At 26.0% G+C, this 26,300-nt stretch overlaps 4 protein-coding genes across 4 annotated transcripts; 2 read left to right on the top strand and 2 right to left on the bottom strand.

The window, feature by feature from the left end:
• Positions 1-589: 589 nt before the first annotated feature.
• OCT59_006972 (uncharacterized protein) lies at positions 590-805 on the bottom strand (the record flags this gene model as incomplete). The annotated part of the gene is made up of 1 exon (XM_066139706.1): positions 590-805. The coding sequence occupies one exon, from the start codon at positions 803-805 to the stop codon at positions 590-592; it is 216 nt and encodes a 71-aa protein (XP_065998427.1).
• An 8,251-nt stretch (positions 806-9,056) lies between these two features.
• On the bottom strand, positions 9,057-9,696 carry OCT59_006971 (uncharacterized protein). The gene has a single exon (XM_025324160.2). The coding sequence runs from the start codon at positions 9,601-9,603 to the stop codon at positions 9,238-9,240; it is 366 nt and encodes a 121-aa protein (XP_025187675.1). The 5' UTR covers positions 9,604-9,696; the 3' UTR covers positions 9,057-9,237.
• A 12,335-nt stretch (positions 9,697-22,031) lies between these two features.
• Positions 22,032-23,219, top strand: OCT59_006970 (uncharacterized protein; the record flags this gene model as incomplete). The annotated part of the gene is made up of 2 exons (XM_066139563.1): positions 22,032-23,013; positions 23,083-23,219. 2 exons carry the CDS (start codon positions 22,032-22,034, stop codon positions 23,217-23,219), a joined length of 1,119 nt encoding a protein of 372 aa, XP_065998426.1.
• A 1,459-nt stretch (positions 23,220-24,678) lies between these two features.
• On the top strand, positions 24,679-25,991 carry OCT59_006969 (uncharacterized protein; the record flags this gene model as incomplete). The annotated part of the gene is made up of 5 exons (XM_066139491.1): positions 24,679-24,685; positions 24,746-24,776; positions 24,935-25,569; positions 25,719-25,749; positions 25,949-25,991. 5 exons carry the CDS (start codon positions 24,679-24,681, stop codon positions 25,989-25,991), a joined length of 747 nt encoding a protein of 248 aa, XP_065998425.1.
• Between the last annotated feature and the right edge of the window lie 309 nt (positions 25,992-26,300).

Raw genomic sequence — 26,300 nt, 5'->3', positions numbered from 1 at the left:
CAAAATAATTATGTATAGTTATGCATAACAAAAATGTCTTGTCTTAATAATATGATTTCTTGCAGGCTTTAAATAATCAATATTAAAAATAAATATAAAATAAATACAATCGGCTATATAATAAATTTTATATTATTTACTTTTACATTGAAAATGGTTTTATACACTTATTATTATTCTGATATTTACATTGAAAGTTATAAAAAGAAATATTTATTTAAATTACAAACTAAGAAATTTGTAAAATATTTACTAATCTATCCCTAGTGTTTAAATAATTCTAAGAGAACATATATATTTAATATTTAAAAAAAAATGAATTATTTAAATTACAAACTAAGAATCTTTAAAATATTTCACTACTCTGCCTTAGTGTTTAAATAAATCTAAAAAGAATAAAATAAAGAACAATTTTTGTTGAATACATGATATTAAATATTACTTAAAACTACAATAAATCTTCTTTAAAACACAATAATTAGTTAATTTTATTTGTTTTAATATCTAAATAATTAAATAAATTAATTAATTTTACATAAGTACAGTAATTTGCAAGATTAATTTTTGATTATACATTATATTAACATACCTAATTATTCATAACTTTAATTATGCAATCATTTAAATCTTCAGTTATACCAGTAGAAGAATAACTTGCATTATAAGCTTGTGAATCTTCACTTACAAGAATTTCATTCAATTTTTTACTAGTAAAATCAAGTAAGCGACTTGTATAACATGCTTGTGGATGAGATTCAGTAGCAAGATTGTTGTGCTTCCTAATCGGTGCATTTATAAATTCCATAATGTTACTTTTTAATTCTTCATTATAAGGACGGAAAATCCAATTTTTAATAACATATCTCACTTCTGATGCAGATGGCCTTTTTAATGGATCTTCATTCCAACATTTTTTCATCAAATTTACATAACATTGTGGAGTATTTTCAATAATTCCAGGACGTTCACCTTTACAAATACTTAAACTAAGATGAAGATCATGTGCTTTATCATTAAATGGCGGCACTCCAGATGTAAATTCCCACATAATCATAGAAAAACTATATATATCACTAGCTGGAGTATAAGATTTGCCTCTTAAAACTTCAGGTGCCATAAATGGTATAACACCATAAATATCATACTTTTGCAAGAATGATTTTACAGGTTGACATAATCCTAAATCACTAATATAAATTTTATCGTTATTCTCATAATTGTGATTTAAAATATTGCCATCATGAAAATCACAATGAATAAGTTTATTTCCATGTATCTCATTAAGTCCAGAAATAATTTCATACAACATATATAATTTTTGATTCCAATTATTTTTGATTATTCCTGTTAAATTTCCTCTTAAATTACCCTTGTTTGCATAATCCATTACTACCATATATTTTGAAGTATTTGGATCTTTTGTAAATCCATAAAAATTAATAATATTATCTGAATCCAAACACTTTTCATGATATTCCCACTATGAAAAAAATAATAATAATATATTAATATAGTTAAATTATGATTTAAATTAAAAAATTTAATAACATACTATCATACTTCATTTAAAAATTCATATAAATTTTCGTTTAAATTCTTGTGACATTTAAGAATTACTTCTTCATCTGCATCATTTAACCGATTAGCTTTAAATATAATACCAAATCCTCCTTCATTGAGATATTCAACATTTTTAAATTTATTATAAGGAATCCATTTTAAGTGTCTTTTCAAAATAAAATCATCTATAATTGAATTTCCACTTTTTCCAAATCTATAAATATTAAATAATTAGAATTATATTAAAGTTTATATTAAAATTCATATAAAATTTAAAATTAGAATTAACACTTACTCTAAAATTTAAATAGGGAATTCAATATAACAGATGGTTTAGCTTTTGTATAAATATATATAATAATAATCTATAATTTACAACTTACCAACTAAAAAATGGGAATTATTAAATGAAAGAATTCAGTTACAAGTAAAATGTTGTATAAAATATATAACAACAAAAACAACAAATGACTTACAAGCTATATTATTAAATAATTTTATAAATAAAGAGATGTGAATATTATATAAATAAGTAATAATAGAATTAAATAAATAACTTACGTTCTATATTATTAAATATTTTTTAAATAAAAAATTTAGTTAGTTTGAATTATATGTAAATATTATATAAATAAGTAATCTCACCCTGGGTGAGATTCGATATTCCTCACCACAAGTCATAAATTGTTAAAAATATCAAAAATGGTATTTATAATCTTTCTTAAGGTATTAAGTAAATTTGTTGAACAGGCAAAATTACTCATAAATTATGATTTTGAAGGGTATACAAAGCTATAAATTTTTTTCGTCAAAAATTACATTTTTTGAAATGATCGGCAAATGATCGGTATGACGTAAATCACCGGTGAAGAAATAAATTTTTTCTTAAATAAATAACTTATAACTTACCAACTAGAGAAATTATAAAGAATTTAGTTAGTTTAAATTATATGTAAATATTATATAAATAAAGTGATAATAGAATTAAATAAATAACTTACAAGCTATATTATTTAAATAATTTTTAAATAAAGAGTTTAGTTAGTTTGAATTATATGTAAATATTATAAAATAAATAACTTATGACTTACCAACTAAAGAAATTGCAAAATAATTTTTTAAATAAGGAATTTAGTTAGTTTAAATTATATGTAAATATTATACAAATAAGTAATAATAGAATTAAATAAATAACTTATAACTTACCAACTAGAGAAATTATAAAATAATTTTTTAAATAAAGAATTTAGTTATTTTAAATTATATAAATTATATAGTAAATATTATATAAATAAGTAGTAATAGAATTAAATAAATAAATAACTTACTCCCTATATTATTTAAATAATTTTTTAAATAAAGAATTAGTTAGGTTAAATATTATATAAATAATTAATAATAGAATTAGATGAATAACTTACTCCCTATATTATTTAAATAATTTTTTAAATAAAGAAATTAGTTAGTTTAAATTATATGTAAATATTGTATAAATAAATAATAATAGAATTAAATGAATAACTTACTCTCTATATTATTAAATTATTTTTTAGATAAAGAATTTAGTTACTAGTTTAAATTATATGTAATTAAATATAATATAAATAACTAATAATAGAATTAAATAAATAACTTACGCCCTATATTATTAAACAATTTTTTAAATAAAGAAATTAGTTAGTTTAAATTATATGTGATTATTATATAAATAAATAATAATAGAATTAAATAAATAATTTACAACTTACCAACTAAAGAAATTACAAAATAATGTGAATTTAAGTTAGTTTAAATTATATTAAAAATATTATATAAATAAGTAATAATAGTATAAATAAATAACTTACTCTCTATATTATTTAAATAATTTTTTAAATAAAGAATTTAGTTAGTTTAAATTATATGTAAATATTATATAAATAAATAATATTAGAATTAAATAAATAACTTACTCCCTATATTATTAAATAATTTTTAAATAAAGAAATTGGTTAGTTTAAATTATATGTGATTATTATATAAATAGGTAATAATAGAATTAAATAAATAATTTATAACTTACCAACTAAAGAAATTACAAAATAATTTGAATTTAGTTAGTTTAAATTATATGTAAATATTATATAAATAAGTAATAATAAAATTAAACAAATAACTTATAACTTACCAACTAGAGAAATTATAAAATAATTTTTTAAATAAAGAATTTAGTTAGTTTAATTATATGTAAATATTTATATAAATAAGTAATAATAGAATTAAATAAATAACTTACTCTCTACATTATTTAAATAATTTTTTAAATAAAAAATTTAGTAGTTTAAATTATATGTAAATATTATATAAATAAATAATAATAGAATTAAGTGAATAACTTACTCTCTATTATTAAATAATTTTTAAATAAAGAATTTAGTTAGTTTAAATAATATGCAAATACAATTAAGTAATAATAGAATTAAATAAATAACTTACTCCCTATATTATTAAATAATTTTATAAATAAAAAATTTAGTCAGATGTGAATGTTATATAAAATAAGTAATAATAGAATTAAATAAATAAATTACGTTCTATATCATTAAGTATTTTTTAAATAAAGAAATTAGTTAGTTTATATTATATGTAAATATTATATAAATAAGTAATAGAATAAAATAAATAACTTACGCTCTATATTATCAAATAATTTATTAAATAAAAGAATTTAGTTAGTTTAAATTATATGTAAATATTGTATAAACAAGTAATAATAGAATTAAATAAATAACTTACTCCCTAAATTATTAAATAATTTATTGATAAAGAAATTAGTTAGTTTAAATTATATGTGATTATTATATAAATAAGTAATAGTAATAGAATTAAATAAACAACTTACTCCCTATATTATTAAATAATTTTTTAAATAAAGAATTTAGTTATATTTAAATATTATATAAATAGGTAATAATAGAATTAAATAAATAATTTATAACTTACCAACTAAAGAAATTACAAAATAATTTGAATTTAGTTAGTTTAAATTATATTTAAATATTATATAAATAAGTAATTAATTAAATAAATAACTTATAACTTACTAACTAAAAAATTACAAAATTATTTTTTAAATTTAGTTAGTTTAGTTAGTTTAAATTATATTTAAATATTATATAAGTAAGTAATTAAATAAATAACTTGCAAGCTATATTATTAAATAATTTTTAAAATAAAGAATTTATTTAGTTTAAATTATACATATTCATTAGTAAAAATAGAATTAAATAAATAACTTACTCCCTATATTATTAAATAATTTTTAAAATAAAGAATTTAGTTAGTTTAAATTATATGTATATATTATATAAATAAGTAATAATAGAATTAAATAAATAACTTACTCCCTATATTATTAAATAATTTTTAAAATATAGAATTTAGTTAGTTTAAATTATATGTAAATATTATACAAATAAGTAATAAACTAATAATAGAATTAAATAAATAACTTATAACTTACCAACTAGAGAAATTATAAATAATTTTTTAAATAAAGAATTTAGTTAGTTTAAATTATATGTAAATATTATATAAGTAAGTAATAATAGAATTAAATAAACAACTTACTCCCTATATTATTAAATAATTTTTTAAATTTAGTTAGTTTTAAATTATTATATAAATAAGTAATAATAGAATTAAATAAATAACTTACACTCTTATAATATTATTAAATAATTTTTTAAATAAAGAATTTAGTTAGTTTAAATTATGCAAATATTATGTAAATAAGTAATTATAGAATTAAATAAATAACTTACGCACTATATTATTAAATAATTTTTTAAATAAAGAATTTAGTTAGTTTAAATTATGCAAATATTATATAAATAAGTAATAATAGAATTAAATAAATATAACTTACGCACTATATTATTAAATAATTTATTAGTAAAGAATTTAGTTAGTTTAAATTATTATATAAATAAGTAATAATAGAATTAAATAAATAACTTACGCTCTATATTATTAAATAATTTTTAAATAAAGAATTTAGTTAGTTTAAATTATATTTAAATATTATATAAATAAGTAATAATATAATTAAATAATTTATAACATACCAGCTAAAAAAATTACAAAATAAGTTTTTAAATAAAGAATTTAGTTCATTTAAATTATATTTAAATATTATATAAATAACTAATAATAGAATTAAATAAATGACTTACGCACTATATTATTAAATGATTTTTTAATAAAAAATTTAGTTAGTTTAAATTATTATATAAAATAAGTAATAATAGAATTAAATAAATAACTTACGCTCTATGTTATTAATGATTTTTAAATAAAGAATTTAGTTTAAATTATATGTAAATATTATATAAATAAGTAATAATATAATTAAATAAATAATTTATAACTTACCAACTAAAAAAAATAATTTTTTAAATAAAGATTTATTAGCTTAAATTATACAAATAATAGTAGCATAGATATTACTTACACCCTGTAGTGTTATTAATATTAATTAGTTGGATATAGATATAAACAGAAGTATTTATTGCAAATTAAATCACTTACAATCTAGTTATTTATAGAATATAATTAGTTGAATTATACTATATATTAAACAAATAAATATAATATATATTGTAACTTACCATCTGCAATATAATCAATTATTTAGAAGTTATTTAAACAAAGAATTTAGTTATCTGAATATTATGTAAAATAAGTAAAGTAAAAAACTAAAGATTTAAATAACTGATAACTTACTAACTATAGTATTATTAATCATTAAATGAAATATTTAGTACATATAATATAACAAAATTAATAGGAAATTCCATGATAAAATAACTTATTAACTTACGAGCTATATAATTTTACATAATATAGTCAGTTTAAATTATATTTGCATATTACATAAGGCATAATTATAGATAGCAGTTAATTATTTACAAATAAAAATTTAATATTTCAGCTTGTTTGATATACCTTTAGACTCCTTGATACTACATCCTTTAAATTCCTGAATAATACTTTCTTCAAATTCTTCCTCAATACTAAATTTAAATTTTTCAGTGCCACTTTCCTCAAATTCTCCAATGCCACTTTCTTCAAAACAATCGGAAACTAGTTTTTTTTATATTGCAAATTTGTTTAAAAATTTTAGAATTCTAATTGTATTAATAAATGTTTTTGCTATATATGATTTATACCTTTATCATTGCTGTGAGCCATTATTACTATATTCTTTCTAACCAGAAAAGATAAAAGTAATAATTTTTTTCTTTTTATTTATAATATTTATGCAAAATGCATTATATGCAAAATATTGATCACAAGTACAAGCATTGTACTCAGTTTATAAAATCTAAAAAAAAATTATATGTGCACATGTGCACATAAAGCATTTTTTTTTGTGCACAATCAAAAGATTTTTGTGCATAATAGTGCACATTTTTATTAATTTTATTAATATTTTCTTTGAGAAATTTTGTGCACAATAGTGCACATTAAATTTTAAAAATTGTGCACATAAAAATTAAAATGTGCACATGTGCACATTGTGGCAAAATTTGGTTAGTACAAATAATTTATTTGTACTAAACAAATTTTGCACATCTGGAAATATTCGAAATGTGTGTCAATCATTGTTGCATAACAAAAATATAGAGAAAAAGATAATAACAGATAATATAATTATTTAGATTCTATATTTCTATTCTTTTATTTTAATTAATTTCCTTGTATGAGTATGAAAGGATCCCGAAAAATACATAAAAAGGTTTGCGTAGTAAAAAAAAAAAAATTATGTAGATCTTTACTTTTTTAGATAGTGCCGGCTAGAGTTTCATTGCACTATTACTTGCTTTATATTTGAACTATAAAATCGAAATTGTATCACTTGCTTTAACAGAAATTTGACTATATTTTATGTCTGCCAAGACTTTAAACACATGTAGGCCAAAATCAAAAAAGTTGGCCAGATTAAAAATTAGAAACTTTATTAAATCACGTGTATCTGCTTTAAGACTACATATTTTTGCAGCTATCAAATCGGTTCCACCAGAAAATACTCGAATGCTAGTTGCTTTATTAATCATCAAAATCAACTTATTAGTTAATGTAATGTTAATAATTAATAATAATAATTCATATACATTAGCCATTTTCGCTAAGTGAGGATATACTACCTCATTCGTCTAACAAAATTATATAAACGTAATCAATGTTAACGCATAATCAATATAAGATCAGTGATTTTAATGGACATTCGGGTCTAATTCAGGTCAAAACTCGAGTCAAGGAAATGAATGACCCGACCTGACGGGTTGGGTCATGCGGGTCACGGGTTATTAAAATTGTTAATACCGACCCGATTTAAAATTCACTCAGGTTGAATTATCCGGGTTAGACCCGAATTTTGCGGAGCACTATGATAAAGTTTTGATATAGTTACGATATGGTTTCGATTTTAAAAGTTTCTGCAAAGTTATTAAGACTGGAAAATTTACCTTAGTTTTATGTGACAAGTGACGAGCGTCAGGTATCAATCTACATCTGACGCATGTCAGCTATCAACTGACGCAAAGCGACACCTGAGGTATAACGTATATATTCCGGAAGTTTATGATTTTTCATTTTTAACAAGCAATTACTAATTTGGTTTATTTATAACCTCGTATTTATTAATCAATACTAGTACACTACTAAAAGTTTTTGTGATAAAACAATTTCAGTTAGATCATATTTTAGAATTTTCATAATAATGTTTAAAATCTCCATTCTTAAAAGTTATTCAACAGAAAAGTACCTAAAAAATATTTATATAGGAATTAATGAGTAAATTTCTTTACAAGAAAAATTATAATAATATTTATAACTGATAATATCGTTGAAAACATGAAGAGCAACAACTAGTTACATTTATGTTTTTATTAATAAAACTAAATTATTCAGAACTAGTGATTTAACAAGTTAATCATCTAATAATTTTTATATGTACTTTACATTAAAAAAAGTATTTGATACAATAGTTAACAGGTAGAACTTTTACTGAGAGTATGGCTTTATTTATAAAAATAAAATAATGAAATTATTATGTTAATATAATAAATAAATAATAACAAAGTAATTAGTATTATTATTATAAAAAATATTTATGGTCTTATGGTCTTATTGTTTAAACCTAAATACGTTTGCAAATTTTTTTTTACAAGTATTTAAATGTAATCATGTGTCAACGACGGGTTCAATCAAATTTGTTTGATCACATTATCTATAGGCCAAAATAAAGAGATGAACATAATGGAGTATAACTTTAAAGTTTTACTATTGGCTTTGAATTGATTCACAATAATTTGTGCTTTATTTCTTCATCTCACAAACAATCAAAGAGTGAATTTATGTAAAAGTAAAAATCTGAACTACACTTCACTTAAAATCAAATAGTAAAATATATGTGATGACTTTTCTTATAAATCACAATTTACAAATGTTTAAATCACAATATAATAATAAGTAAATAACTTTATTTATAAAACAAAATACAAATATGAAAGAACTATACTATGTTTATATTGATAGAATTTAACGCTGTTATCAAATAATTGAAGATATCACGAAATAAATAGAAATATCGAGATAAATTATTATCTATTGATCAGTTTAAAATGTGGACAATTATAAACCAAGAAATTTTCCAAAATCGATTTCAACCTCTCCAAAAGGTGTGCTGACACCTGTTACTTTTCCGACTTTAACACCTAAACCTCCAACCTTAGTTTCTACACCATCGCTGCTAATTGATGTACCTGAATCAAAATTAAGCCCAACCTTTGCTTTAATACCATCAGAAGTTTCAACTTCTGCCAAATTAACACCTGCCTTCATCCCAAGACCGGTTAATCCAGCTTTCGTTTCCGCTGAGGTGCTAAACAACTTAAAATTTACATTTTCATCACGTAAGTTAAGTAACGAAGTATCAAACTTTGCACGTGCAGATGAACCATCAAAGTCAAATGAACAATTGCTGCTTGGACCAGACATCTTATGAATTGTAAAAAATCGATATTACTTTTTGGATATTTTTGTTACTTTTGAATTAGTAAAGGGTATATTCTGAAACGAATACAGAGTTTTAGGTACGAATCAGGGAAATATGAGGGGGTATAAATAAGTGAAATTTTATTATTAAATTTCTAAAACCCATTTACAATCAAATTCTCTTGACATTCGATTATTAAATTTCTGAACTCATTTACAATCTAATTTGGCATATTATCAATAAATATTTCTGCCTTACGAATAGTTAATATTATGAAACTAATGAGAAATTTAATAAAGAATCATATAATTGAGAACATTTTGACTTCAAATAAACCTCCTTTTTTTTGGTTAAATGATTTGTTATTATAAATTGGACCATTATAACGCGTTTTTGGAAATTTTATGATGCGTAATTAAATGTAAATTTCCCCCGTGTTGATCAACTAACTTTCATTTACAAATCGATTTGGCATTATTATAATAATTGATCCTTTGTAAGATTTTCTACGAAATTCGTATGTAAATGAGATTTTGATTTTTTAATATCAAAACTTTTAGTAAAATCTAACCAAAATAAATATAAAATTATACCTTAAAACCTTTGATAAAAAGGACAATTTACGACTTGTTTTGAAAATTACAAATACACGTAATTTAGAACATCATGGAAAAATGTTTGGCGTAGAGTATTCATTTATAAACTAATCTGTCAATAAAATACAATACACATGCTAAAATATATTTATTATATTCAAGCGTTTGTATAACAATATTATTTATTATTTTCGAATAGATCAATTAACTGACTTACTAAAAGCTGCTAATAATTTTTTTAACTGGCTTTAACAGTTAACATGCGTATGGATCATAGTATGCAGTACCATCTGCTATACAATAAAATAAATTACTTATTAATCACTAAATTTGGATGTCAATCAAAGGTTACTTACCAAAATAATCAAAACAAGAGATTAACATAGTATAATGAAGAATCTCAGATTAAACTGAAAAGACTGCTAACTAAATTTGGGTCAACATTATAACTTCAATCGGAATTACAATAATTTCGCCCGAAATAGTGACGTAAGTAAATTCTGCGCCAGTTTCATTAACAAATTACTATATGAAATTTAATAAGTAACTTTAATTTATACTACTAAAATTAAAATGATTCATAAAATTCACAATAAATCATGAACATTCATTATCTGTTATTATGTTTATGACCCTTAGTATTTTATTTCTACAAAATATCCAAATAACACATTGTTTTCGTATTTCTTGTTACACAAAATATGATTTTCTGTATAATAGTTAAGTAATGCTTTAGAAAGAATTTCAGCATCTTGTCTACGAATTAATAAATAATGTATTGATTTCTCTCGTCTTACAGGATTATAAGTTTTTAATGGATGATTTCTAGTTCCCATTATAAAATCTATAGTTACACGATCATCCGTCGTAAGTCATCACGTACACTTTTATCATTCATATTTTAAAATATTTGCTTAAAGTTGTATTGCTTAGGATACACAAAAATTATTGATAATGAAACAATTTTTAGAAGACTACGCTTTTTAAATAATAATGAAGATGAATACTTTTTAATTATAGAAATACTTCATAATCTTCGAATTTTTCTGGAATCCTTATTTTAGCATAAATGTCTCCATATCCGATATTAATAAAACGGTATAAATTACTCATAGTTGGTCCATTCCATCCTGACTTCATAAGGATTATTTTTTCTATCATAACGATAATTGAAGAATCTCTCCAAGCAATCAATCCACGAAGTAAAATGTGGAGTATGATTCGATTCAATCAAGGTTTAATCTTACTTTAAGGTGGTAAATTAACTTTATGTAGGAACTGTTTGATATTCTTAGTGTTCCGAAAGGGTCGGGCCAAACCCGGGTCATTTGACCCGACTCGTGTTTAAAATCCGAATCGGGTTCATCATTATTTGACACAAGTCCTGTATTCAACCCGACTCGTCGGGTCAGGGTCATGCCTTTGCTTGACCCAGGTTGTCCCGGGTTTTAATAAGATATTTAAGATATTTTAGAGTAATATGTCCACGTTATGAGTCTTGTGTATAAAACGAGAAAACATGGTATATTCTTAGATCATGTTTTTGGTAATATTTAAAAATCCTTGAAATCAAAGATGCTCTACTGTGTAAAAAATAATTTAGCTATTTTTAATATTGCTAAATATTAACTAATTAAATGATTTTGCCAATAGAACGGATCTTTTCCGGTGGAGCTGATTTGATAACAGCAGTAACAGCAGTAAAAAGAAGCAATCTCAAAACAAATACAATTTGTACTTGTATGAGTTTGTATTTTATAATTTTATAATAAAAATTTAAATAAAACTTATCAAAATCGTTTTTTGTAAAAGTTGTGCGACATACATTATTATTGTCTTGCAATCATGAACAAATTTGTTAAAAATTTTATTTGACCCGGGTCATCCGAGGGTTAAACTATAACGGGTCGGGTCAGAGGTCGGGTTATATAAATATTAACCCAAGTATTTGTGCGGGTTGATTTTTATAGTCGGGTCGAGTTCGAATATATCCTCAAACCTGACCCAATTCGGCCCTTTCAGAACACTATATTCAAAAAGGTCATGAATAAATCTTGTAAAATTCCATGTAGCAATAACTTCATGAAGGAAAATCAGTGGGTTCAATATCATAAAATCGAATTAAAGGAATGAATTAGTATAATACACTTTCAATATTTGTAATATCATCTTTATTCCATCATGTTGGATAATTCTGTACATTTTATTGAGCAAAACGCCATTTCAATAATTTATATACTAGTTTTCTATGATTAGGTGGAAATTCTTCTTTCAATTTCATTCATAGTCAAATCTTCTCCTTTTAATAATTATTCTATTAAAGGGGCTTTTATATTGATAAAATTTTCAAATGTTTCATATTGATAAATAGTCTCAAGAATTGCAGTTGGATCTTGACGCAAAAATTCAGTTTGATGCTTGATCAAAAACTCTTTAATCTCATCAACTGCTATCAATAATTTTAATAGTACATCATGACTTTGTAAATTCTATAATTCAATATTTCCAAATAAACATAACATAAATTGTAGTTAGAATCTGAAAATAATAAATTTTGTTATACAGTCTTTTCACTTTCTTTCTCAGTCCATTCATTAGAAAATGTAGAACGAAAAGATCGAGACCTAGGTACATAAAATATTTGAATGAGCATGAATTTCTTTGACATTTAGATCTTCTCCGGAATAAATAAAACATCATACCAGATTCTGTTTCAATGTTTCAAAAAAAATTTTCATAGTCGCCAGATAACTAATTTTGATGTCATTGTTGTGATATAAATAATAAGAAAATCAGAGTTTGGTGTTGGTTCCTTATTTATAGATATTTAATTACTGCGGACTTGTCGATATATCTATCCTGGTTCGTTGGACATTAATTCTACGCATTTTTTACAAATCAAATATTATTGAGCGTGTGAGGTAACAACGATTGAACTATAAGGTTTTGAAGAAAGAATATGATTATCAAATTAAATAATAATTTTTAATTCATACATTAGCAATAATTTGAATATCGGTGACCTTGTAATTAAAGAAATTTATTATTATAAAACGAATTCACTATAATATTCACTTTCGTGGACAATGAAATAGAAGAAACCTAAGAAAGAAATTTTTTTTATTGCAACTAAATGATAAATAAATAAACATCAGATGTTTATTTTGTAATATTTGTAATAACTGATATAATTACATATTATAAACTGTTATAATTATATATATATGAAGATTACACTGATATCTTTAATCAATCAATCTTTCATAATTTGAAATATTTCAAACCCATATAACCCATATTGACTTCATTGTCATAATAATCGGAATAACAATAACTCCAATTCAAAGGTTATCGTTACCCAAAACATAATCTTTAATATTTTCCTTATTCTTAAAAGAAAATATTAAACTATCTTTAGTAGTGCTAAAGTTAACATCAGATTTCCAATATTATTGGATTATATTCCCCAAGAATCTTGTCACTATCTTTCACTTTAACAATTGATATTAGTATGCATGAGATTGATTATTATAAATCTCATGGAATCCATAGATTATTTCAGCATATAGAAATGTAATGATTTTTGAACCAATACTTTTTTGAATTGGTTATTTTGGTTATTCAATAAAATGTCTAGATAAATTTTCACGCAAGTCTTTTGATATAATTTTTTTTTATACAAATAGACTTTATCCAAATACTCTCTAGAAGTTTAAAGAATTTAATAAAAGGAATAAAATGATGCAAAATATCTCTTAAGGAAAATATAATATAATCTATTTTCACTTATTAAATTTTAAGTCATGAATGAATACACAAAATTAAATTTAACTGAAATAAATTCCCATTACATTAATACTAATAACTTATTCTATTCGTTATAATATACACTGTATAATCAATTCTTATTTTATAACGATAATTCTTCTTATTAAATTTAAGTCATGATGAAATAATCTCATACAAAACAGTGAGAGTCTAATACGGAATTACGCCTTTTTTTTCTATGACTAAAAACCATTACTGTACTCTTCTTCATTATCGTTGACACGTTGGGGTAGATATACTTATTAAATCAAATATATGTATAGTCCTTATAATTCAGATTTTTTTTTTTCACTAGTTTTTACGAATTCGGAATAGTGTTAGGAAAATTATACAGGGTATATTATATCCGGATTTTTGGATATTATATTTAAATTATAAATTATTTATTGATGGTATTACTTTACAAATGGTGGGCTTTTTTGTGATAATCATTTGCCCATTAAAAATCTGAAAATCTTTCGAGAAATCATGTTTTATTATCGCTGTTTTCAAATTAGTGCGACCCCCTGCATGTCACCCCCTAAGGAAATCGGTTTTCGCAAATGTGGAAAACCCGGAATTTTTCTGAATAACTTTGTAGAAAAGGTCCGATTGCTAGTGATTTCTGGAGGAAATCTCAGGAAATTTTCAATTATTCAAATAGTTTGCTTATAAGTGAGTGATAAAACTTTGTATAACGTAAACACTTTTTTATAAGCAAACTACCTTTATAACTGAGAATTTCGCAAGATTTCCTCTGGAAATCGCTAATAATTGACCCTTTCCTACGTAGTTATTCAGGAAAATTCTGGGTTTTCGCAAATTTTTGGAAATCGATTTCCTTAGAGGGTGACACGCGAACAGGGCGGACATCCTCATATTATCACATTATTGCCGATCATTTTGCCGATCATCTATTTTAATATTATCACATAAAAAATACCATTTTTTTGCAAATTTAACTATATAAATTTTATTTGTTATCAAAATTCATCCAAAGTCCGAAAATTAATGTTTTCAAATCCAAAAATTAACTAAAACCCAAAAATGGGCTGAATTTTAATAATAATCAGAAAATTAAATTATTTTAATGATATTGTGACAACCAGTGATTAAAATATAATTTTTGTTAGTTTTTTAGATTCATCTCGTCAAGACAAACATTTTGATAGTAATTTCATAAAATTTTTACACTAAATTGATTGAGAAATTGCATTTTGAAAATTTCTATTTATTATATAGATTATAACAAATATAATTGCAAGTATAAATTTAGCCATAACTTCTTGATTACCTAAAATTAGGAATGATTACTTCGGCCATTGATTTTAAATCAGTTAAACTATGACCCATAAAAGTTTCAAGTTTCGGCCAAACTTCTGTGACTTCGGCCGAAGCTTTAAAGTCTGATATCACCCAATTTACTATAAGATCGGCAAATGATCGGCAAGGTGATATAAGGATGTCCGCCCTGTTTGACACGCGGGGGTCGCACTAATTTGAAAACGGCGATAACTTTTAAGTAATAATAAAAATACAAACAGATACACAATAACTTGAAGAAAATGAAAATAGAAAGCTTTTTTTTTGAAATTGCTCAAGATAAAAAAAAAAAAATTCCTATAGAGAAGCAGTTAGAAAGCTTACCAAATGCTTGTTGCAGTTTTTTTTAAGAAAATCGAACTCTACTATTTCATAAAAGAGACGGTGTTTTAGAATGTTTTTGCAGAATTCAGAATGAAAAATGACGAGAAGAATCCAAAGTTGTGAAAGTTTAAAAAACATCAAATTTTAATAGAAAATTTATTATAGAAAACTAATTTAATAGTGTGTTGCCACCGGTTTTTGACGTTCAGTCAGGTAGTAACAGAAAGAAATATAAAATCGGTTAACAAATGATAGATATTATGACGTTAGATATCAGGCGTTAAAGCAAATCGGTTAATGTATGTGCAAACGATAAGCAATTGATAACGATAAGTAAATGATAACGATGTGAAACGTGTATATATTAATCTGTTTATAATCTGACTTAAATTATATAAAAGTAATAAAACGATATGTAACAAAAGGTCAATAAAAGATAAAACTTTAAAGAAATAAACGAGTTGTAATAAATCGGAAACAAGGCGGGTTTATTAACACTTGAATAAAATACGATATTACTGCCTCTACTCTATCGACGTTCTGTAATATCCGTAATATCTATCTATTGAAAATAAAACCTACACGAACTTCTCTAACTACTCCTCCACCATCGGTCCTTTCTATATCGTTAAAAATCTCGCCTCCCGGCCAAAGTGACGTCTAATCATTAAATAACTAAAAATATCTCTATGTAACATAACTAAAAATAAACTAATAACAAATAATAAATAAATATAAATATAAATAAAAAAAAAAGAAAAAAATATATCCCGTAACAATAGCTTAATATGTTAATCACGAAAATAATAAGCTTCATTAATCCATTTAAGTACATTTTCCCAAACTTTAAAAGCATTCAATTGAACATTGTCATGTTGAAGTAGAGAAACCAGACATTTTATTAAAAGTAAAGTAAAAAATCGAAAATTTTTCTCTGGTTCTCTCGACGTAATTTAAGAAAGAAAGAATCATTCTTAAAACTTGTTTTATATATCATGGTAAAATTTTGTTCGCATCCAATTTTTTTTTTCTTTGTTTTAAATCAAGAATGACACCAAATGAGAGATTAGTTCATTAAGACCAAGTTCACTTGATGCAATTAAAAATTTTAAATGTATCATACTCTTCTAAAGAGAGTCTTCCTCCATAGATATCTAAAATGAATATTTCCATATAAGTATTTAATATACATATATATATTTTTTTTTTAAAAAAAAAGAATTTATTATTTCAATTCTCCTTACCTCAATAATAATCGAAATATTTCAGGACAAATTGTTTGGTAATTTAATATGTTCATCAGTTGATAAAACTCTTTATAAAATAAAGAGGAACGATAATTTAAAATGACCATACGTGCATGGAAAATTTTTACGTAATGGTCGTAACGAACCCAATAGTTTATTATTATAAAATTTATTATCTTCTAAAATTTCAAGTAAATTTCGTACTTAAGAAATAAAATGCAAAAATTGCTAAACGCCAACAGTACGCTAACTTTAATATACTTGTTCGGAAAATCATTCGGCCCGAGAATCAAGGTGGTCACGTGATTCTTATTTTATTATCGCCTTTCAAAAATTTTTTAACGTACACTTCGTCCTCAAAACACATTTCCGCAAATATAAAACATCTTTATTAATAAAAAAACATACATTTTTTATGTTACTTTACCATGTCATTATCAAAGCCCGTTACTTCAAAAATTCATTTCGACAAATTCATGTGACCGTAGATTTATGAAACCAAAACGGAGGAGTAAATGTTTATCTTCTTTGAGTTAGCTGATCAACAATCAAGCACCAATGAAATACTCCGCACAATCAGAATTAGTAAAAATGCGCGCTCACTTTTTAGTTTACAGAAAACATTGATCTTCAATCCTGATTTTTTAATTTTAGGTAGATTATTACTGTATATACCCATGTTGTTTAAAGAATTCAACCCTGTATTATACACATACAAAGTACCTATCCTACACAATTCATACGAAAACCTATCTGTCATCTTTCATACAAAAAGAAACAAATTCCAGAACCAGAGAATTATCCCTATTCCTGTAAAAAATTTCTGTAAAACTCCGTGAATATGATACATTTACATGGAATAAAAAAATACAGAATAAATTTTTTATAGGGGCTAGCTGGTTTCCTTTTTTTTTTTAGACGCAAAACATATCGATATAACCAAAATTAGACAACACACTTCTACTTCTAGCACTGACTCACAAATCCTATTAATAATGCGACACAAAGTAACATTAATAAACCCCTCAACCTCCTCCTAATATCATTCCTTCTATTGAAAAATGCAAGCTCATATTTAAACTCCACCAGCCCCTGTTATAAAAATATCCCAATTCCGATATGTGGCAACGTCACATTAAAAAAGTCAGCGAAAAAGTGTAAAAGAATTGCAAACCAGAAATTCCTTGAACAAGACAAAATCGATACTCTCAAAGGCACACAAGTAAATACAAATATGTAGAACGTCTACATAACGAGAAATTTCGTAACAGAGTAAGCAAAATTCGAAATGTTTTAAGCTGATAAATTATAAATTCATTAAGAAAAAGAATGGAAAAAATTTTCACTAGCATACGAATCATCTGATGCAGATGGTTCTTTCAGATGACACCAAACAATTGTTACGCACGTCCTATGATGACGGATCTTTCATCAACCTACCACGATACCGTATTTCCCTAAGAAGTTTCATCCTTCAACCATGCGCCCTTTTAATTTATTTTTTTACTTTTTTAGTCATTGTTATTAACATCCTGCCTTAGTACTGACAGCATTTATATATGACAGTTCCCTTGAAAAATACGGATCTGAGCTTTTTAATTTAGATTGCTTTACTTAATTTGTAATTCCTTTTCGTTGCCTATTCTAGTGACTAGATTTAGGTTTCTTTTTTTAACGAAAGGCGGTCCTGATGTTTTCATGGACGAGCAATTTCAGTAGGATGTTAATCTAGAATTCTGGATAGTTTCTTTATACTCGATTCTCCATGTATTTAACCAAATTGACCTACTTCAATAAAATAAAATAAAATTACAACATTATTTTTTTTTTTCGTCTAAACAATATTTGTTAAATTAGAATGATTGCGTATTTTTTTAAGGAAAATAAATAATTATTTGATTCATCTAAATGTTTTACATTAATTTTTATTAGTTGATTAAAAAAAAAATAAATAAATAAATAAAATTTAATCGCAATAAAAATTATTTATTTTTTAAAAAAAATCATTCTATTTTATATCGATTTCATTAACTATTTCATAATAAAGATAAACTTAAGAGTAGTAAAAAAAGAATATTTTGTTGACGTTAAGCATTTTTCACTTTATTTCCGATTTATTTTATTTACTACTAATTCTTCACTTAGCTATTAGTAATGTCATATTTTCATTCAGATTTCCAACAGTCATCTAAACCTTTAGTACATCATGATACATAGACTTTACACAATCCACGCATAAAGTCGCTCAATATGAACAAAATGTTATACCACGTATTGTACATAGTATAATAGCGTATATAGTTAAAAATTATTTATAAGATCAAAGATAAGATACGCTTTTGAAACAAATAGTAGGCATTAATAACCCCTGTAAGTTGTATATCTATAAAAAACCTTTATTATCTCAATAAGCTAAAAGGCAAATAATTTAAGTAATATATGCGTAAAGACACTTTTATGACTGAGTTTAATTGAAAGAAAATAAAAAAATATATATAAATCAATGGTTATCACTAATAACAACAATTTAAGGAGAAAAGTTAATTTATTCTAACAAGGGTTGTGATTAATGGATGACGATGAAACATATTCACAATAAATTTTTTTGTTTGCAAAAGTTACATAATGTAAAAACCGTTTTATTAGTTACAAACTACTATACATAATGCATACTGCTCTATTTGCTTAATCTATCGAATAACATTTTCTGCTTTCTTATTTCCATCTAAGTAGTTTTGTTTTTTGTATGTTTCAAACCTTTCCTTTGGCACTACAAAATACAACCGAATTTTTTCAAAATGATTTAAGATTTTTTCAAACTTCCTTAACCCTTCTTGTTTGACTCCATGTCTTTCAGCAACAGTGACTATCTGCAAAATGAAAATTTATAGTTAGAAATAAAGTTTAAAAAAAGTTTAAAAAAGTAATCACAAGTAAGACATTTTGAATATAACGTTAAACCTAGCGGGTATGGAATTTTTCTTGAATTTAGTTTGTAAAAATAGTGAAGAATAATTTGAGTAATGGGATCTGTTATAATGTCTAAAGCACTCGTTTAAAATTACGTGTCAGGTGCGTCACAAAAAATCTGATCACGTGATAACGATCAAGTATACATCTTATTGGTTAATCACGCATGCGGACAGATATACCTTGCATTACAATGTTTCTAACTGAAGATATTCCCAGCTACATTTCAGACAAATAAAGAAAATGCTGTGGGATTTAAGATCTGCATTGATTACATAATGATCTTTGTGATCACTTTCTGGTGATGCTGGGGACATTTAAAATACGTGAAAAATCGCATGACTACATTATTCCTCTTAATAAGGCATAGAACGTATGTAAGATGAAAATTTTTTCCTCATACTGTCATCAATCTCATACTTAAAGAGATACTCCCCAATTATAAGAAACCCTCATCAACTTATTAAAGAAACATAGTAATACCTGTTTCACTTCTGATTTAGAAACAAGAATAATCAATATCCATTATTTTTTTTAGACGAATCACTTTTCCTGTCTGCTTCAATAACGATTACAACACTTTTCATTACAGAATCTAATCAGTTGAAATGGACAGAGGATTAAGCCAGTTATAATCTGACCGATCAACTGACAAGCTCCTCTCTGAGAAAATTTGTAAGTTGAATTTGTAAGTTGAAAAAATAAAAACACCACTTTCTCTCTTCCAACATTGGATAATTTAAGCAGAAAATTCCTCAACCTATTTTCTAATCTCTCCAATTGCTTTTTATATGAAGACTCATTAGAAACCAACGATCATTTATGGTCATGTCCTTTTGCTTCAAACCTTTTATCTCTTATTTTTGAAAAACACGAATTAAACCTTACAACTATATTATAAATCGATAAGTATCGTCGTACCAGACACGGTTAAACGATCTTTTTCTTGTTTAATCCCGAAAAAAAAATTTCTTAATTGTTTGAAAAATACAAAAGAAAAGATTTATTTTCTTCGATTATTTGATGATGATTGATATAAGATTTTCAAATGGAGTAGATCAAACTTTTCATCGATAGATCGCAATTAATTTATTATCTGATTCTGGAAGAATTATACAAAACATTTACAGTGCACACCAAATCTCAAATTATCAAAAAACTCTTATTCTCTTTTCTTTATAATTTACATTTAGACACATAAATTACTATATGGAAAGCGAGAAACACCAAGTTTAAAGAAATCAAACAACATTATAACATAACGAAGAGTTCTTTCAAAAATTATAAACATCGCCGTCGAGATTCATCATCATCGACTACTAAATCACCATTACAGGCTAATCATGTGTTACTGGATATTCAAATCCATTCGTCCAAGAGGTGACAGAAATTCCTTCTGAATTCTATTTATCAAATTTTTACATAGTGGTCTGTAGGTTTCTTTTTTGTTTTTCAATTTTACTTCCTTTAATCTTTTTTCTTATCCGTTTCTACTTTTGTATATTAATTCACTCCCCTGTTACTATCTTAGCGACTTGTTTCACTTATAGTTCTTTTCTACAAAGGGTGGCATGGCTGCTCTAAGTAGAAAAACCGAAAATTCAGAAATCTTTTTTCTAAAAGAAAAAATTTTAAATTATTTAAGGAATCTATTGAATGTACGAAAAAGATAAAAAAATTTCGCTTCCGTATTAATAAGGCGACATAAAGTTAAAAATTCGGTTCTCATATCAAAATTTGCCTCAATTTGATGCGGGCGCGCGGATTTTAATTTTATAGAACAAAAAATTTTAAACCAATAAAATTCGAGATTTATTGTAAATTGTATTACGTATTTATTATGTATTGATTTACATATCAAGTTAATTCAAGTTTTTAGTTCGATTTTCATGAACAATTTAATAAATACAATACGAATTAAGCGTGGGAATCATTTTTTAAATATATAAGTCATAAAGATCTTTGGCGAAAAAAAAAATACTCAAACGAATTTATAAAGCAAATATGCATCTTGCATGTATTATGATATTAGAAATTAAACAATCGTTCTGGTTTCCTTTTTTGACTGCGCCCCTTATAGAAAATTGCATAAATGGAAAATTTTAAAAAACGCGTTAAGATATACTTTCTTCAACCTTGTATGAATTCATTTTTTTCTTGAATATGCCATTTGCAAATATTCGCATCTCTAAAGGGTCACGAGTACTCCATGGCTGGTATATCCATCCTCTTCCCTATGAAATGTCATTAAAAGATTTTTTTATGAAGCTTGTTAATAAAGAAATATCTCCTGAATGCAATATTGCTGTGACAAGTTCTGAAGAAATAGAACGTATTGAGTTAAGTGAGGCACTAGCTGCTTCTGCAACCCAAGCCAGTCTTAACTGTAATATCATAGAACTTACGAAGGGTGTAGGAATATATATACATTACCGACTCAAAACTGATATTACAACAGCCACTCCAGCATCACAAAATGGCTTTGCGATCTTGATGCAAAATGCACGCAAATCTAAATTGTATTTGCCAACATTCCCACAATCAGGAAATCGTAAGCAAACACTGCGTAATGATCTTGTTGATTGGATTCACAATAATGGTGGAGGATGGTCTACTCAATCATATGCTAATACACAAGGAAAGGAATTTATTGTTAGCTTAACTGAAGCAATTTGGTATATTGATATGCGTAGTCACAAGAAACTTGAAGAACGTAGTTTTCATATACCTAATATTTTCCTTGAGTTTTTTGACCGTGCAAATCCTGAATCACATAAGCATTCCCGAAAACTCTTTGATGCAAATGAATTAAACTTACATTGCCAATCTCTTGCTCCATGCGCTACATCGTCATGGATGCTAATGGCGAATTTTGACTGGCTCCGTGGTGCATTTGACAATTTCATTGTTGCCATTTCGAATTATACTGGATATCTTCAATGTCATCGTAATGTTACTGCTGTGAATCATGCATCAGAATCCCCATACGATCCATCGATCAAGCAACAACGATCAAAGTCCACAAGTGTAACATTTGGGTTACACCTATCGATAAGACCAAATATTACCGTCTTGAACAGTTGCTTAGCAATTTACCACCATGGAAACCAGTTGATCTTGAAGAATACTTGCCAAATGATCCTGTGTATGCATGAGAAAAAAATATTAAATCTTGTTTCTGGTTTAAAATTCTAATGCAAAATCCATATTGTAGGCAAAGAATGCGTTACATTCAAGGTTTACCTCACGCATTTTCTTTCAAAATTGGAGAATATCGATTTAGTTCTGGAAATAATGCTTTTAATGCAATTTCAATCTGGAAAGTTGACGAACATGTTAATGAAGACTTGATAATTCAAGAAAACACACGGATTGTAATGGAATTGCAGGCTGATGCACCTCGTTATCACACAAGAGCAATGCGGATAAACTATCTACGTACATGTGATCTTCTCCTCCCAAAGGCCAAGCCATCAGCACTCCGAACAATTTACCGAATGCTAACAGGTGACATTTCTGCGGCTGAGAATGCAATTGAAGCAAAAGTTGATGAACGTGTTAGACTCGCTTTGGAACTTGGAGACCCGGAGATTACCATAGATTTACGTGAACATAACGATGGGCAGCCTGGCAAATATAATGATTTTTGGAAAATTACAGCTCAGTTTCTTGCAGGAAAAGCAGCAGACACTGTAACTGCTGTAGATGAACGCAGGCATGACACAGTCGTACATCTTGCAACTGCAATCTCAGTGAATGACCTTTTGCACCAAATTAAACATGAGTGTTCACCTGAAATATTGATTCCTAGTGCACAATGGTTACGATTACAATTTTGGCCAAAGAATCCAACATGGCTTAGTAGCCTGCAATTTACCGGTCGTTTACCTCTGAAATTTATGGTTCAGACACGACAACTACGAGCTAATCATCAAGATGCCCATTATGCATCAGCATTATTTCGATATGAGAAGGAATTTGCAGTGAAATTCCGTGAGATCACAAATATGATTTTTCTAGATGATAAGCATCGTTGCAAAGTTGGTGAACCTGGATTTCCTGTTGCTGCAATAGAGAGGGGAAAGAAAGTAGTTGTTAGTAAAGACACCACATTCACAGTAGCCGACCATGATTTTACAAAAACGGGAATTATACCAAGTGTAGTGATGATATGTGACATTCCAGAATCGATCAATGGTGATTTCTATGTGGGAAAAGTACGCATTGGATTAAAGGATCCAATTTTTCAACCTTCCTCACCTCTCCGACATGCAACAGAATTGTTCAATATACTACTTGATGAAAATCTTTATAACAAGCCTGTGTTATGTTTCTATACGGATGGTGGTCCAGACTATCGTTGTACATATACCTGAGTCCAACTCTCGTATATTTGTCTTTTTCTTGCATTAGATCTTGATTATCTTGTTGCAGTCCGAACTCCACCACAACATTCATGGAAAAATCTTGTTGAGTGCATCATGTCAATCCTGAATCTAGGACTTCAAAGTGTTGGTTTGATGCGAGCTGAAATGAATGATCAGTCTGAAAATCTAATGAGTAAGTGTGGTACAATGAATGAAATCCGCAAAATTGCAGAGGAGAATCCTAACCTGAAGGAAGATCTAATTACAAGCCTTCAAGTTCCAATTCATTTGATTCGTGATGTGTTTAGTCATCAAGCTCTTAAAGGTGAGCCTTTCAAAACATTTCCAGCAGCATCAGAAACGGAAATAGAAAGATTTTGGAAAACAATTCAGATTGTAGATGATAGTGTTACTCATGAAGATCGTACTGCAGAACATATAAAATGAAAGGTAAATAAAATTGATTAATTTTCGCGTAAAAAAACTTTCATTAATGTAACTTTATTATAGGAATATATGCAAGAATTCTTAGAGCACTGTTGTAAGTCAAGGCATTACTTTTTTTCAATCAAGAAATGTGGTGAATCAACTTGTACTATTTGCCGTCCTATTCGTTGTTCAACAGAAGATTTTGAACAATTGCATCATCTTCCAGATCCAGTACCTGGTGAAGACTTGCATTACATATCATTTGAAAAGCTATATGGTACACCAACAACAGAAGATCATAGACCTTCGTTTAGGGATGCTAAAGCAAAAAAAAGAAAATATGACAACCACAAAAGTGAAACACAGTATGCCCTTCTGCCCTTCTGCTGTACGTGCAAAAAATGTTGGTGTTGTTGTAAATTGTGCTGAGTGTGAGAAACCACGTCTATTATTCAGCGCCAGAAAATTGTCCAAAAAGGATAGGACAAGACTACAAAGTTTCTTAGACACAATCTTCTATACCTGCGGCATGTCATTTCATAATACATGCGATTTGGCAATAACCACACCCGTACCATCAAAGCAACATGATGAAATAGAAAATTTGGATGAGGGAGATGATTGTAATGAAGACGAACCTGAAAACTCAGATGATGAGAATGAATCTGATAACAATATGAAGGATTCTATTCGTGAACTTTTTTCAAGAGTTTTTGTTAATGATTCTTGGTCTTGTACGTCACAGATTAAAAAACCATATTATTCAGCTGGAATCTATCCGGACGTTTGCATTGAGTGTGGAAGCTTAGATATTAACGAAACAGCAGAAGACAAATTCCCACATTGCAGTAGTTGCAGTGATAATACTGCCATTTCAAAGAAACGTCTAAAGTGGAAACAAGGTGGTAAAGATAAGGGAAAGCGTACAAAGATTTGATTTAGACAATTTTTTATTTTTTTTTGATTTCGCGTTTAGCAGCGCAGCATGTATATTAAACATTTTGATAAAACATTTAATATTTTAAGCTTAAATTTAAAAACAGTTTTAAAAAAGTTTTAATTTTCAATTTTATTGGTACATTCACGTGAGTTAAATTTGATTGGTTATCATAAAAAAAATTAAAAGTTCGGAGTGTCACTTTATCGATGCGGGCGGGATATGAGAACCGAATTTTTAACTTTGTCTCGCCTAAATTATACAAACTTATAAAATAGATGATCTTGTACTTAAAATTTGATAGATATATGAGAAATTTAAAATTTTTCATTTGTTGTACAAACCAGGGATGAAATTAGGGATGGAACAACTCGCTCCCTATGCATTTGAGACACGATGGATTATATCCTTTGCCGATCAGGCGAATGGGATGGCTCGCTCGGTTCGGTTCCATAATCGGTTTTTGACACTTCGGTCCAGAACTGAGTCAGTATACCAAACCAAATGAAACGAACCGACTCAGGTCGCTCAATCCAAACTTTTTCCATCCCTAGATGAAATATCAAAAATGAGACAGATTAAAGAATTATTGATTTATGATATACAGTCTTTTAGGATTTTTAGGATTAATTAATTATTATCAAACTTTAACTGAAAATGTACACAATGCACAACAATAAACGCATTATAGTCTTATCT

This window comes from Rhizophagus irregularis, chromosome 15, assembly GCF_026210795.1.
Source record: "Rhizophagus irregularis chromosome 15, complete sequence".
In the NCBI taxonomy this organism is placed as follows: domain Eukaryota; kingdom Fungi; phylum Glomeromycota; class Glomeromycetes; order Glomerales; family Glomeraceae; genus Rhizophagus; species Rhizophagus irregularis.
The sequence above is the reverse complement of the archived record's forward strand: the minus strand, read 5'-3'. Positions and strand labels throughout refer to the sequence as shown.